Source organism: Colobus angolensis, unplaced genomic scaffold (genome assembly GCF_000951035.1).
Source record: "Colobus angolensis palliatus isolate OR3802 unplaced genomic scaffold, Cang.pa_1.0 Scaffold418, whole genome shotgun sequence".
NCBI lineage: Eukaryota > Metazoa > Chordata > Mammalia > Primates > Cercopithecidae > Colobus > Colobus angolensis.
The window spans coordinates 358,695-375,121 of record NW_012117577.1 but is presented as its reverse complement, the minus strand read 5'-3'; the positions used below and the strand labels follow the sequence as shown (position 1 = coordinate 375,121).

General features: G+C 35.7%; 1 protein-coding gene across 1 annotated transcript in view; it reads right to left on the bottom strand.

Annotated features, from left to right (window-relative positions):
- Window positions 1–240: 240 nt before the first annotated feature.
- The window catches only part of ASCC3 (activating signal cointegrator 1 complex subunit 3), a 367,201-nt gene continuing 351,014 nt past the window's right edge, over window positions 241–16,427 (bottom strand). The window contains exons 37-41 of the mRNA XM_011956428.1: window positions 9,474–9,625; window positions 7,676–7,823; window positions 4,201–4,410; window positions 1,420–1,595; window positions 241–1,324 (exon numbers count right to left, since the gene is read on the bottom strand). Of these exons, the coding sequence (XP_011811818.1) occupies window positions 1,177–1,324; window positions 1,420–1,595; window positions 4,201–4,410; window positions 7,676–7,823; window positions 9,474–9,625 (834 nt within the window). The 3' untranslated portion in view covers window positions 241–1,176. The remainder of the gene's footprint in view (window positions 1,325–1,419; window positions 1,596–4,200; window positions 4,411–7,675; window positions 7,824–9,473; window positions 9,626–16,427) is intronic.

Genomic DNA, 16,427 nt, shown 5'->3' with positions numbered 1-16,427 from the left:
TTCTTTTTTATTTAAGCATGGAAAAGGATATATACAAGCAATACATTCCAATTCCAGAAACACTGAAATTCTACTACTTGTAACAGTTACATTGGAAAATGTTTTAAACTAATTCATTTTAGGGCTAAGAAAACTGAAATTATTTCACAAAGGTAGAATTTCATTCCACTAGAATGCATATTATATGAACATTGAATTTTAACAAGTTTTTAGCTTGAAAAAGTATTTTTCAAGATGGAATTTGTTTGCACATAGAGAAATTTTCTTTGACCCATAGGGGTCAAAAATTTTCTGTCTCAGATTTGTCCAGGACAGCATAAAGATAAATAATTGTACTATATGATCTGTAAGTGTTACAACATGAATTAGATTATACTTCTCTCCTCGTGTAAATAAATATGTCAGAAAGATAATGGAAATAAAGCCTTGAAGTAGAAGGGAAAGAAAAGAACAGATGAGTAAGGGGATATTATGGAAAGGAAGCAGACGAAAACATTGAGTCAACTGGTCTTGAAGTGTCACTCTATATTTTATTTCCCAGTTAACCGTATCTACATTTTCTAAGATCAGTATATTCTGTTTTCTTTGTTATCATCATTAGGCTCCATAATATAATTTTACATCACATATTATTAAAATATTTATGAGTATAAGAAATTCTTGAAGCTACTTCTACATGTAATCATGTCAAAGTATAAATTTTGCTAACAACACACACTGTGTATCACCTTACAGGTTTATATTTATATTTTATGTGGCAGAGTTAGAAATCTGTGACAAGTCCTAACACTTGTCACACCTCAATGCAGTTTTCCTTAAAAAAGAAAAAGCCAATATTCATGTAAACAGTACATTGTGAGATGTAAAATTTGACTGATAGCTCCTAAATATCATCCCAAATATACACAAATTAAAAGATTATTCTACATGCTTTTTCATCTCACATATCAAGAATCTCATGAAGATAACATTATAAAAGGCAACATTTGTTAAAAGGCCACTGTGGTTAACTTTATGTCACTGGAGTCAATACTGCAGCCACACTGTCAGTTTCCTGGATGGCTGAGGTTAGAAGTTGATCCTTTCAAGGCAAACATCAAGTAATTCGATGTTGTCTAGATGACTGAACAATGAGAATTCTTAGCCACTCCTTTCAAATGGATTGTTCAGGTCAGGTTACTTCAATGCCAGGTCAGTGAGGGCATCAGAGACCTTAGTGTTGACCTGTGCAGAAAGGCTCGCTTGTGTAACATTGAGATAGATGTCATATTGCTGGTCCAGGCCAAGGTAGCAGTCACTCATGAAATATAATGTGTAAATATATCTAAAATATAAAAATAGAATAAAAAAGTAAAACCACATTTGTAATCACAATCATATTTAATTCTTTCAGAACTTTGGTAGTAGGATTCTTCTTACCTTCCAGGTATTTCAGGGGTATAAAAAGAAAGGGAAGCAACATGATGATTTCGAATATATCCTACTCTTTTCAAAGCAATAAGTTCTCTCTTATCCACTTCTCCTAATATCAAAAACCATCCTTCATCTTTTGATTTGGGAAACCGAGGAGTAACTGCACAGCTCTCTGGCTTTCCCTATAAACCAGAAAAAAAGATGCAACATTAAAAATATCTAGACTTTCTATACCACTTGGTTGTGGTTAAGGCTACGTTGTGTTACTTGAAGGCCATACATCTACATAGTTCACCATATGTATCTGAGATGTTTTAAATTTTCTTCCATTCTGGTTTGGTGTCTTTGATATGCAATTATTTAACTTATCTCAAGATTCTCAGAGCACGTTATAGATACTAGTTTGTGGTTGTAAGTATCAGAATATTTGGCTAGTTAGAATAAAAAACTCTGGATCTTGACATCCAATTAGCAAATTCTCATGCTATTCCTACAATTAACTTTAATACCACATTGGTAGATGAACAAATTGAGACATAACCATGTTAACCAAATCTTCCAAAACCTTATTCAGAAAAAACGAATGCTTAAGAAAACAAACAAACAAATAAACAAAAACACAAAGCCAATCAAGACTGGACTCTGGACCCCAACATGAGGAGTACTATATCAAATACATACTTTCCCCCTCATTCAAGAAAAAAACTCACATAAATAAGCATATATTCTAATATGGTAATATTAAAGAGTCCCTTCTCTGAGAAATGGGCAATTTTTAGTCAAGTAATTTGTAAAATATATTAATCACCACAATCCAAATTAGATATAAACATAATGATCGCACTTGAGGTCTTTATCTTAGATCAATTTTTATAAAATGCAAGATTATTCTAACGATTCTTTAAGACAATGACTTTATGGCATAATAAAATATAGTAATAATGATATATTCTCAGACTTCATTCAGTATTCTAGAGGGAGATGTTTCACTTATTTCAAAAGGGGGTCAGAGAGTAATATATTTTTACAGCATTCAGAAACAAAAATTAAGAGATTTTCTGGCATGATTAAATCTAAGTTATACATAGAATATTAAGGTAAAAAATCATAGTTTTCTCCCATGATTTTATCTTTATGATTATTGCTATTTTTATGATTACTACTAGTATTAGTTTATATTACTTTTTAAATAAGTTGGAGTACATTAAGTCCTCTAAAATGCTCATATTGCCAGGTGCAGTGGGTCACGCCTGTAATCCCAACATTTTGGGAGGCCAAGGCAGGTGGATCACCTGAAGTCAGGAGTTCGAGACCAGCCTGGCCAACATAATACAAAAAATTAGCCAGGTATGGTGGCAGGCACCTGTAATCCCAGTTACTTGGGATGCTGAGGCAGGAGAATTGCCTGAACCGGGAGGCGGAGGTTGCAGGGAGCTGATGTTGCACCCTTGCACTCCAGCCTGGGCAACATAAGTGAAATTCCATCTCAAACAAACAAACAAAAGCTCATATTAAGGTCAGGTGTGGTGGCTTATGCCTATAATCCCAGCACTTTGGGAGGCAGAGGCAGGTGGATCATTTGAGATCAGGAGTTCGAGATGAGCCTGGTCAACATGGTGAAACCCTATCTCTACTAAAAATACAAAAAATTAGTTGGGTGTAGTGGCACATGCCTGTAAAACCCAGCTATTTGGGAGGCTGGAGTAGGAGAAATGCTTGAACCTGGGAGGTGGAGGTTGCAGTGAGCCAAGCCTGGGTGACACAGTGAGACTCTGTATCGAAAAAAAAAAGCTCATATTAAAGTCTCTGAAATGCCAGAGGCCAATCAGTTAATACTTACACTGACAGATGTTTTAGAATTAGAAATCAAATGAGGTAAGACTTGAAGGTACAATACTGAAAGAACATTGTACGAATAGAAAGTTACTGATCATTTTGTGTGTGAGAACAGAAGGGGCAATACTAATGAACTACAGCTTCACCCCTGAGGGCTTATTCTAGATATGGGAAAGCCCTGAATCCACTGGACCATAAAGACGACTAATTCTTTCTTATTTTAATTATTATGGCACTAAAAACCAATCTGCCCACATGCTGTGTACTAATATTCTTAGAGGACCAGATAATTAATTTTGGTGTCAGAGGCAACAGAAAAGAGCATAGTAATCTAAAATAAAAATACTGTACATTTCTGGCCTGTATGAACATTGACAAAGCTCTTCTATGCATTATAATGAAGGACGCAGGCATATATGGCAACTGAGGCTCAGAAAAGCTTAATGTCTTATTCAAATTCATAGAGCTAAGTGGTAAAGCTTCAGTCTCATCTGTATCTAGCCCAATGCGGTTCCTGTACACCAAAGTGCCTCTAGGGCTACAGTACCGCTCAAGCTTTAAGGCCCTTAAAAATCATCTGGAGTATTGAGTGAAGGTATAGATTTTGAGATCCCCCCCCTTGAGGTTCTGATTCAGCCAGTCTGGAGTGGGGCCAAGGAATCTGCACTTTAAAAGGCCCTTCAGGAAATTCTGCTGGACTGTCTGTATACCATACTTTGAGAATAGAACTCTAGGCAATATATTCTTATGTAAGGTAGATTTTCTGGGGCTGAAAAACGGCACATGAGGAGAACTCATGAATTTCAAAAGACTAACTCTCGCTGCTTAAGACCAGTTGAGAAAGCAGGATTCATGAATGACACGGGCACATTAGTCATATAACAGATATGTGTGGTGGCGCATGCTGGTATTTGGTGTGAAATATTTGAGAATGGAAACCAAACACTATACCTTGTGGAACCCAAAGTGGACTCTCTGCAAGCTGACTTGAAGCACATACTCTTGGTCAGCATGCAATTTGATCCATTTGTTGTCATCTCGTTTGTCTGCAGTCAGAGTTGAGACACAGAGTTCATTATGTCCTTCAACTAAGTCATCCCACGAGCCTTTAACACTTATGCCAACATTTATCACTGGCAAGTGAGATAAGAAATTCCATGCCTAAATAAAAACAGAAAAGTAACATAATAAAGGAAGAGTTTATGTGAAATGCAATGATCAACTAAGAAATAGTGTGCTTTTAGAAAAAAATCAACCTTTTAATGTTGAGATTAATTCTAGATCCAACGCAGTTGCAGGAAATAATACAGAGACATTCTGTGGACCATTTACTCAGTTTCCTCCAAAGGTAGCATTTTTTAAAACTATGGTACTTATTACTACTAGGATATTAACATTAACATAATCCAGTGATTTTGTTCAGATGTCTTCAATTTTTCTTATACTTGTGGCTATACGCATGTATGTGTCAAAATATTGTGCTTTTAGTCTTTTTAATGTCTTTGTAAAAGTAACTAAAAGAGGGCTTATCATTATTTAAACTTGTGATTCCTTTATTGTAAATCCCTCCTGATATTGAGCAGCTGTTGACTATACCAAAATAAAACAAGTTAAAAAATGTTTGTTGTCGAACTGGTTTGTTTTAGAGAAGCATCTATTCAGATATTCATGTGGCTTCTAAGATGGAGAGCATTACTTGGGGATAAATGGGCAATCTGAAAAAAATTTTGTAATTGAATAATTGATGTTAGAATCCTCCATTGACCACTTATTGTACATTTTTTGGCTCCTATTTCAAATTTGTCCTATTTATTCTGAAAAAAAAATTTCTTTATATTCTATATTTCACAAGGAATTCTATAAGTCTAGGGTTCCTTCTAGAAACAAATATGAATTTTTGGCATCATTATGCTGAGAATACCAATTAAAATGACACATTAAAAGATATTTTACCTAATTTTATACTGCTTTTGAAGTGGAAAGATATTTGTGAAAAATCAGTATTCAAATAACAAGTGCTCACCAATGTTGAATGAATGAATGAATACCTAGGTCTACAGAAAAGATGTAACAAAAGAAACTTGAGGTCATCTTTTTCTAACATATACAATTCTATGGCAATATCAGCATCAGTCAAGAAAACTTCTCAAGACATTGGCTTTTTTTTTTTTTTTTTAAATCAGTTGTTACCTTCTATGATAGTTTTTAAAAGTACACGGTATTTTAATTTTGGTTTTCCTTTTATTCCTTTAATACATACTATAGATTTCCTTATAGGCTTTGATCTTGCTTACTGCTGCTGAGTATACCTAATTGAAATGAAGTAGCCCTGATGAACCAAACTACCCCTTAGGAATTAAAAAAAATGTGAATTCAATGCAAATTTTCAATTCAACTTCAATCCTATAACTTGTCTTATGAATCTGAAATCATGTCTTGAACTGGATTTTGAAATAGTCAAGCAAAAGAGTGTACTTCAAGTACAAAGGATGGTCTATCCCCTGCTAGAACCCATAGTCACCAAGTATAGAAGCTGTACCACTGGATGTTCTTCTAGGACTGGCCAGTCTGGAAAAGTGGTTAAGGGGACTTAAAAACACAATTTCTGTAAAGCATTTGACTTTGTCAGACAGTACAAGTGATATTTACCACATGAAGCAAGACTTGATATGTTTCTTTACTTGTACCATTAAATTGGCTACCAATATAATGTTTTGTTATCAGTAATTCATTGAGATTTTACTTTACAAAGTCCCCAAATGTCATATCTGTCTTTTATATACATGTAATTTTTTGTAGGACTTAATGTTATTATTATTTTCAATCTACAATGTGTACACATATATTTATTGGAGATATATATATATATTTATATGTATTTATGTATATAAAACATGAACTATTTTAAAGAAACTGCTAAGACATTTCAATACCAGCCAAACATATTTATCTGAGGATTAATCTTCATCTATTGAATCAGGCAAGAGCACTGCCATGCATACAATTATTTAATTAGCAGCCAAATCCTCTGCCAGTCAGCAGCCGTTCCAGGCATACTGATGGGGTAGAAGATGCAAATCTCACAGTCGTACTGCTTTTTCTCATTACTACTGCAATTAGCACTTAAATTGATGCTTTAAACATACTAATTTCTGGAATAATTCAGGATTTGTATGTTACCTGGGATCGCCTCACTGCAGAGCCGGCACCAGATTGCTCTGCAAATTGAAGCACTTTTGAGCCAAATAACCATCATCATATCAGACAGAACCAATTTGCATTTGGTTTTAAAGATAACAGAATGGCAATTTATGCAAATAAATTAAGTAAGTTTACTTCTGAGTTCTCCCTGAACTAATTATAACAATGTTCTAATTTTTCATCATATCTAAAACTTGGCTTGAAATCAATGTATGTTATGTTGGAAATCTGTTGTTGCTAACAGAAGCTTTGTTGTGATTTAAATATATTGTTTTTATTCATAATTTCGATGGTAATTTAGTTAGAAAGGTAGGCATTTATTATGAATATTTAAATAGTATTTGGTGCCAATCTTGGGTTCAACAGAAACTGAACAGTCAATCAGACGTTAATGCCTGTTATACTTTTTCCAAGTCTTGATCAAAAATAAGTTCCACTTGGAAAAAAAAAAAGACATTAGAAGTTTCTTTAATACCTGCATTTGCAAGTCAATATGTAATTATGTTATAAATCCTGAACGTTTACTTTGACATGTTTAGGGTAAAATTGCTTAAGACTTAAAGTCTAGATAGCCAAATATTTCTGGCATTGTTCATTCATATTTTTGGTCTTCCTAAAGATTGTTTGGAGACATGATCCATGTTGTTTTTCACAATATAGATTTAGCTTTCTGTGTCAGTTATATGGTTCACACACACACGGTTTATTTGAAAGGATACTTTTGGATCTAGAAACAAAGTGATTATAATAAGAGAGGGGCATAAACAAATAACTGAGGGAATTGCATGAAAGTATACCAAGCATACCGAAGGAAACACTACCCTGAAGAGAGGGAGTAGAAGGCTAGGATAATGCAGCCAAGTGATGGACAAGCTACTTGAGGCTTTTCACAGTCAGCTTAGTAGCATTTATACTGAAACAACTTCTCGTAATGCAAATACCACTATTAGTTACTATTACTGTCATTATTTTTAGTATTCATTTATTGAGTTCTTACTCTGTGTCAAGAACTGTATAAAGCAGTTTACATAAGAGTGTCTTCCTTAATTTTCACAAGAACTTCTTGAGACATGTATGTTTTCATGTTCATAATCATAGTAGTAAATGGCAGAGACAATTTAACTCAAGGTGAGCCTGGTTCCAAAATCCATGCTCTTTAAGTTAGAAAACTCATGGTACACCTCTGAGTAGGGGAGCCTTCAAAACACTTAAGAGATGGTCTTACCTGTTTCGTTTTTGCAGCATGTAGCTCACTTTCTACCATGGAGCTAAATACATGGTCTTTACCTCCACAGGCATGGATCAGTTCAGGAAGGCACTCGATGGAGGTCCGACCCCTAGCATGTGGGCCCTTCATAACTGGCTTCCATTTCCTAGGAAATAACATCGAACCAAGCAACTAATTGTTTCATAGCAGAAAGATGATTTTCTGACAATGGTGGTTTATATAATGATAATTTTTTTTGTTTCAATTAAGAAATGACATTTTAAGACCATTATGCTAAGTTTAAAAATTCAGCCAGCATTCTGTATGGATAACAGCCCTAGGCAGTACTGTTATCACTACATAAAATGTATTAATTATGTGTGAGCTCTGTAAATACTTAGGGTTCACAGACACTGGGTGTCTTTCTACAGGAAGGCACTAATGTGAAGTAATGCTTCCATGTACATGAAGTACTGATCCGGATCCCTGAAATGTGCTTAATGGGTGCAGCAAATGTCTTTAATATAATTACTTAAATAAAGTTTTAAATTATAAGTTGTTGGGAACATAAAGCTAAAAGTTCATTTTGAGAATTTTTGAGATTTACAGCATAAGTAGTGCTAGATCCCAGAAACACAGGCCACCTAAATATTCCAGTAAGAAGAAAAATATAATTGAAAGTCTTAAGAGTGCTGTGAAAATTGTATCAAATCTCTTAGATCCCAAGCAGCCTCCATAGCAGACCTGCGTGCTATGTGTGGTAGTACCTTAATGTGTGTTCTTTACTGCTGAAACCCTACTCCCGTAACTTTTATACCATACTGGAAGGGCTCCTGAAACTGAGCTGCAGACACACAGAGGAGGTTATCTGCCTTTCACCCCATGCCACTTGCTGCTGCTATGGCATAAGTGTCTTTTAGTTTCTAGGGACATCCCATGGTAGGAACCCAAGTACCATGGAGACAACTGCCCTGGAACCCAATATATTTGAGTCAAATTGAGGGACTTTCCTAAGGAGACTTCGTGTGTGCCTGAGGTTCTTGTTGGCATCTGTGTCTAGATGTCTCAAATAACTGCCACCCCTTATCCGGATGAACAGGAGTACGGAGTGCATGATGGCAAGCTACAGCCAGATTGTTTTGCTTGTCTACATGACTGTGAACCAATATTTTGGCTGCAAATTATCTCTCAACTGGCGTGAAACACTGGTGTGAAAGAAACATTTCCAATTAAACATTGCCAACCCTGCTTGTATTAGACACTGTTCTTTTCCTTGCAAATATGTTTCAGTCATGTACATGAGACTTATGGGTTAAATAATTGATGCTAACATAAACTCTTACATACAGGTTATATCTTGAGCTCCTAATATATGTTACTACCTAGTTTGGGACATTTTACAGATGCACAATTTACTTTTACAATGCATTTCAGATATTTCAAATCTCTTCAACAATAACAGACATTGGCCATTTATTTTGCTTTAGATCACAAAGCATTTTAATGATGTCTTCTTAAATGAAGATTGATATTGTAAAAGAATAAACGCAATTAAGAATAAAATGTATCCAGTGCTTCAAATGGAAAATGATTTAGATAGGAGAAGTTTAAATTATAGTTCAGCTTGGGACTGATGATCAAATTCCAAACAAAAATGTTCTGTCAGTTGGCCATGTCTTACTCTGGGAAACAGGAGTATTTTCCATGTCAATAATCAGTATTCTCCATAACATAAAATTTCAGTGACTACATATATAACAAATATATTTTTTTGAAATTAAAACAAAACAATTACATTGAAAAGTAAAACAATTACTTGAAAAGGTGAAGATGATGGTTTTCTATGTTTGGCAGTGTAAGAAGAGAAGAGTCTTTTAACCACCGACCCTGGATCACCATCTGAATCAGATTGGTGATATTCAGGACAGTCACCAGCCAGCCCTGGTTTGCAGCCACGTCCAGCATTGCCTGAACAGGGAAAATGCACGTTACAAGAATAACATGGTACTTGCCCCCTTCACTGGGATTCTGATGTTAGCTTTAACAAAAAACAAAGAAACCAAGCATTGTATCTCTAAATTATTATTCATCAACATAGAAACTAGAAAATAAACCACAGTTGGATTGCAGGGAACAAATTTGATCATAGCATTTACTGTACATTACTTCCTACAAAGGACCAAATAGTAAGTTTCGTTAGGGGAGCAAGGATAGCCAGATAATACTGGTACCTAGCATTAAAACAAAGATAAAAACTCAGTGTACTTACTATGAGAACAAATACTCACATAATTCACTGTATTAAGAACATTAGCAGCTGCATTTAAAGACTGAATCTCATGTAGTCTTTCAAATTTAAAATCAATAATGGTAAGGAGATAGTTTTTCTTGCCAAAAATTTATTTTCTCCAAAGAACAGGCTAAACATAGAGGCCTGGTTTTCAATGACAATAATACACCACACCACATACTAGCAAAGGGGGCAACTGCTAGTGGTACATGTAGAATGAAGAGAAGCTATTCATATTAGTCTATACATTTAATCTAATGTTTTATGGACAAACAAAAGGCTGCATTTGCTTAAGGCAAAACTAAACAGTGAAATCTTATTTAAACAAAGGTGAAGTTTACACAGGCAGAGCTATTTCAATTAAATTAGATTCTGGAGAATGCTGACTTAAAGACACATAAGTTAGTATCATGATCTTAGGTAGCTATTTTATACAGTTTTAGTACTGTACTCTCTTGTTTTGGGAAATGAGGATATGAAGACAGGAGAAATCAGATATGCCTAGCAAATAATTAAAATGATACTTTAATAGTAAATATCTCAATGACAGCAACATATTTATAAAATGTACAAAATCTGTTGTTAGTGGACTTTTAGAAATAATTTTTAAGGCATATTATGTTGGAAAAATTAATTTGCTATACTACTTAGTACTGCTGATGGAGAAACATCTTCCTTCTGAGCGTTGAATATCCCACTCTGTTCTCTAAAAAGTGAGTTTAAAAATCTCTCTAAAAAGTGAGTTTAAAAAACACCTGGCTAAACGAATCTATTGTTTCCTTGGTATATTACAGAGAAATGGATCAAAATTTCTGGATATCATGATTAATGTGACGGTATGGTCAAATTGGTCTTTAGTATCTATTAACCTGCTAGATATACATCATAAAGACAGAATGTTGGTATAATAGGTATATTTATATATGTATGTGTATATGAATGTGTATACATGTATGAATGTACATATTTATAAATCTAGGGAAAATCTACTTATATTCTTCCTTTTTCCCTGTAAAGCAGAATAATACACTTTGTCTTTCTCTGAAGTATATGAGACAACAGGTCATGATGAATGCTACTCATAGACAAAAAAAGAGTAGTTCACAAGTCACAACTCTTGAGTCTTACTAAGGGAAGAGAAAAGGAAAAGAGAAATGAGTAATTATACCTAATGCAGTATTATGATGATGTCAGAACTTGCAATGTGGAGTAACTATTGCAATTTTACTTGTGATTTTACATTGCAACTTGACTGGAAATAAATTCCAGACCAAAAGCTCACATACTAGAAGAGCTAGATGGATGAACCGTATATTCTTGACTTTGAAGTTTTCATGATGAAGTTGAAAGATTTCATAAAACTTATGAGAGATTTCCCCACAATTTTTTACTGTAGAATCCAGATGTGAAAATGTAAAAAAATCATGTTAACTACTTATATGAAATAAATAAAAAAGCCATATCATAAACTGAAAATTATTATTTATCTTGTTTAAATTTAGAGAAAAGGCAAGCGGGGAGACCAAGAAGCTGTGATGGTAAAAGGTTTTGTGGCTCTCCAACTGAGTTGAACCAAAACGTTGCTACATGTTTCTCTGCTCAATTACTCCCTAGTTGTCTTGTTCTCTTTGCCCCCATGGCTTTAGTGCAGACCTTCGTTTCTCACCTGGAACATAATAATTATTCTTTATTCTCATCTAATTTCTTTTCAATATTTACTTTATATTGTTAAGGAAGTGAACTGTAAGAAGGTAAAAGTGATCATATCATTCCTCTGCTTACATTTCTTTAATGGTTTTACACTGTGAAGGGGATAAAAAAAACTGATGCTTCTTTGAATGACAGTCAACATTCTCTCATCTATCTGGTCCTTGCTTTTCACTCTGGCTACCTCCCACTCTGTACTCTTAGTAGAGCAATACGTAACTACTGGTATTTTCCCACACCAACCCTTGCTTTAGATGTTTCCTTCTCTGTCTCCTTTTTTTTTTTTCTTTCTTTTTTTTTCTAAACAAATACCATTCCTGTACTTTGTCCCTCTGGGAAATTCCTATTCATCCCTCAAGTCTCATTCAAATGCTACTTTTTACAATGAAGTCGCCAGACAGTTGTAGGTACAGTCAAGCACCACATAATGGTTTAGATCAACAACGAAAGAACCAAAATATACAACAGTAGTCCCATAAGACTATACAACCATATATTCTGTAACTTTTCTATGTTTAAATACGTTTAGATACATGAATATCATTGTGTTACAATTTCCTACAGTATTCAGTACACTAACATGCTATACAGGTCCATAGCCTAGGTGTGTAGTGGGCTATACCATCTAGGTCTGTGTAAGTACTCTCTATGATGGTCACACATGAAGAAATTGCCTAAGGGCACGTTTCTCAGAACTCAACCCTGTTATGCAATGCATGATAGTATTTTTCCGATGTCTCTGCTGTTCTTGACACACTCCACCATCATCTTTTTGTAATCCTCTGTTTACACATCTGTCTTTTAAAGAACAGGCTTCTTGATGGCAAGAATCTGGAATCATTCCTTGTAATTCTAGCCCAGCACAGTGCACTCAAGAAATATTTATTAAAGAATATAGGTAAAAATGTAATTACAATGATTATAACAACATTCTTCCTAAATTATTGCACATCTACCAAAGACAGTATGCTATAGGAGAAAAAAAAAGTTTTAATGTCAGATAAACATAAAGTAATCCCTCCTTGTCTGTGGGGAATATATTCTAAAGAATGGCTCTGGCATATAAGAGTAGTGATGCTGGTAATCTGAATACGCCAAAGGGAAGCTGTAACGTGCTTCCTTTAAGTGAAAAGGTGAATGTTCTTGATTTAATAAGAAAACAAAAAACATCATGTGCTGAGGTTGCTAAGGCATACAATAAGAAGGAAGGATAAGTCCATCCACAAATTTGTGAAGAAGAAAAAATAAATTCATGTTAGTTTTGCCGTCACACCTCAAACTGCAGAAGTTATGCCACAGTGCATGATACATGCTTAGTTAAAATTGGAAAGGCATGAAATGTACGGGTAGAAGACATGAACAGAAACATGTTCTAATTGATGGTAATCAGGTTCTGTACTATCCATGGTTTTAGACATCCACTGGGGGTCTTGGAACTATGTTCTAAGGATAAGGGGGTACTGTTGTACAAGATGGCAGGGAACAAGGCCAAAGATAGATCCTGCAGCTCAGGCCAAACTAGAGGATGTGAGCCTGGTATTCAGTTAGAGTGGGCAAGCCCAAGTGACTATTCAGAGATCCAAACCTGTTAGGGGCTAAGGCTAAGGGATGGTCCAGGTAAGTGGATTTGAGAGTCCTGGTAGTTTGCACTGATACACTTCATACGACTGAGCTTAGGATGAGTTCCTTGTGTCTCACTACCTTTCACAGCAGTTTTCCTGGCAGATAAGGATTAGTAGGTATATGCTCCTCCCTAGATTGGGGATAGTTTTGGTAACAACTGGCGAGTGTGCCTGAGTTTCCCAAGTAACCCCCAAAGTCCTTTACAGGGATCTAATACTCAGCGATCTAAACAATAAAAGGTTGTTTTAGTACAAGGAGGATAAATAATCCTTGACATTCATTAGCAGCTTAACATTAATATCAGGCAAATACTTAATCCCCCTTTACCTCTTATCCACTTTCTACTTGGCACTCTATCTATTAGACAAAGCTAGGATGATTCTGAGTGTTGGGGAAACATGAATGGGGGCTGACTCTGTGTGTGAGACTTTCTTCTATTAAGTTGGAATCAATTTCAGTTAATTGTTGATTCGAAATTCTTTGTCATCACCAGCCCTGGAAGAATGGAAATGTGATTTCAAGCACTGTATCCACTTATAAAATTATACCACAACTACAACCTTATTTTAGTTAGCAAAAACAATAAGGTTGTCATTTATTGAAGAGAGGTGAGCTGGAGAGGAGGTGATGAATTTAATTTTGAACACATTTTAAGTGAGGTGTACTATGAAGCCAAGAAGTTCAGGTGAAAATGAGCTCTGGAGAAAGTATATGGGCTAGAGCTGTGGACTTAGAAATCCTGGGCACAAAGTGCGCACAGCCAAAATAATTAAAATCAGCATGCATGGAGCAGAGATAGGGTAAGCAGAGTGGGGTTTACCTGGAGATGACACCTGGAAAGGGAGGGGGAGGGCAGCTAAGGGAGTCTCACAGGCACTGCTGAAATAGTCGTGATTAGGATGGACATTTGTTAAACATCTACTATTTGTCAAACACTCTGTTAACCATTTAATGTAAGTTTTTGAATTTAAACCATTTTTCAGATGAAGACACTGCCTAAGGTTGCATAGCTCTGGTAAATGGGTACAGCTGACGGCAGTTCTGGGGAACCTGACTTGAAAGGGCTTGCTTTAACCAATATAATATATTGCCTATGAAGCTCACAAGGAGGAGGAGGGTGTGTAGACTTTGAATGGGGCCCTAAATTAGAATTAAAGATTCTATGAGGAATGTGCACACTAGATAAATTGAAACTTTGTGAAGTTTTCCTGACAAGACAGAATGTAAGCAAATAATAAGTTTGGATGAAGTGTAATCAGTAGTATGATTCATGAATACATGCACTGGTTGAAAGGAGGGTGTGGTATACTAGAAAAAGGGTTAGCCTGAGAGTTCAGAGTATCGTGCCTTTAAATTAGCTGTAAGACCTTGGGCAAATCACTTAACTACTAGTATTCATTTTCCTCATCTGATAAATCAAGGAGTTTGATTAGGCGCTTTTTAATGGTTTCTGTCTTCTGTAAGCTTTAATTTTTCAACAATAAAATGCCAATATGCTCATATTATATAGTTATTTGTTTTTACAGAGCTTACTTTCTATTTTTCCAGGTGGAATGTAATATCCTTGAGGTTAGGGGTAGCATATACTAAGCAGGAAATAAGCTGTACAGAGAAAAGACCCTTTTGGGGTCAGAGGAAGATAAATTATCTGCTTCCAGGGTATGTGGGCAAGAACTCACAGAAAAGAGGGGCTTCTGCTGGTCCCTGGAGACCTCACTCACAGAGAGTGAATGAAGAGAGAGAAGCTCGGAGGTGAAGAGAAGGGAAATTGATAGCACTTATATTAGAGAGTCTCAATCATCTCTGTAAGTTGGAGGAGATGTCTCTTGCTGGGAGGAAGTACCATAAAGGAGCACTGGAGAGAATTAAAGACGCGAATAAAATCTAGAGCAGCTGTGAGTTTCAACAGCATGACTTTGTAGTGCAAACAATTAGCAGTGTTCTGTGATTGTTTCCAGCAATAAGAAGTATGCATAACTTAGATGTGAAAGTTGAGAATTCAAATGTTGATAGTTACCTAGGGAGGTGAGAAACATTAGGGTACCAGTGACATTACTGTTGAAATGGCCAACTCTGGTGTCAATGCTGTTTAGGGCAGCAAGTGAAGTCATAAACTAAGGGAACTGAGGACTAAATTGAGGAATCGGGAAGGGAATAAGAGATTCCAGATCAGAATAACAGAAATGTTCCGTCAAACTGATTGATAAAGATGCTGTGGTCAGAGAGACCACAATCCTTGGCCTACTTTAATCACTACCTTCTTGATACCAAGTGATATCAATGAGTTAATGATTAAAGTAGTTCAGCTATAACAGTTAGAAACATGGGATGCATGTAATTATGATGTCATAAAAGGGTCATCTGTTGAGCCCACTATGATGGAGCTGAAGACTAGGAACTGGTGTTTGAGGAAAGTAGGAAAGAGATCTAGAGTTTAGAAGATAGTTGAGAAAATAATCTTATGGACACTGAAAGTAAAACAAAACATGGATACAAGCAGGAGTCTGAGAAGAAAGAAATGGTTGGAGAACTTTTATTCTGGGGAAGTAAGAAGAATCAGCCAATTCAGGAGTTTCTAAGTTGAATGTTATAATGAAGGTGATGTGTGTGCCCGCCTGTATCTCAGTGAGAGGGTAAGAGAGGGAAAGAGAAGGAGGGAGAGAGAGAAATGGGAGTGGGGATGGAGAGAAAGAGAGAGGCAAAATTCAAAAATAGACATACTAAACACATCTCAGACCTCATCTTTATACGGAAAAGTTAAGAACTTCTGAAGTACCTGGCTTCATGCAAGGGTAGAACAAAATAACACAATAACAACAAAACAACCAAAAAGCAAAACCCTGTAATATCCTTGAGGTTAGGGGTAGCATATACTAAGCAGGAAATAAGCTGTACAGAGAAAAGACCCTTCTGGGGTCAAAGGAAGATAAATTATCTGCTTCCAGGGTATGTGGGCAAGAACTCACAGAAAAGAGGGGCTTCTGCTGGTCCCCTCTAGAGTTTGGAAAATGGGCAGTCGCTGTAAGGAAATTTTTAAAGGTATTGGGTTCCTGAAGCCAAAGGTATCCTTTATGACTTGGATACACTGTATGTCCTCAACATCTATTTCGAATCAATTTTAAGAATTTCCTAAGCATAACAGGCTTGGTC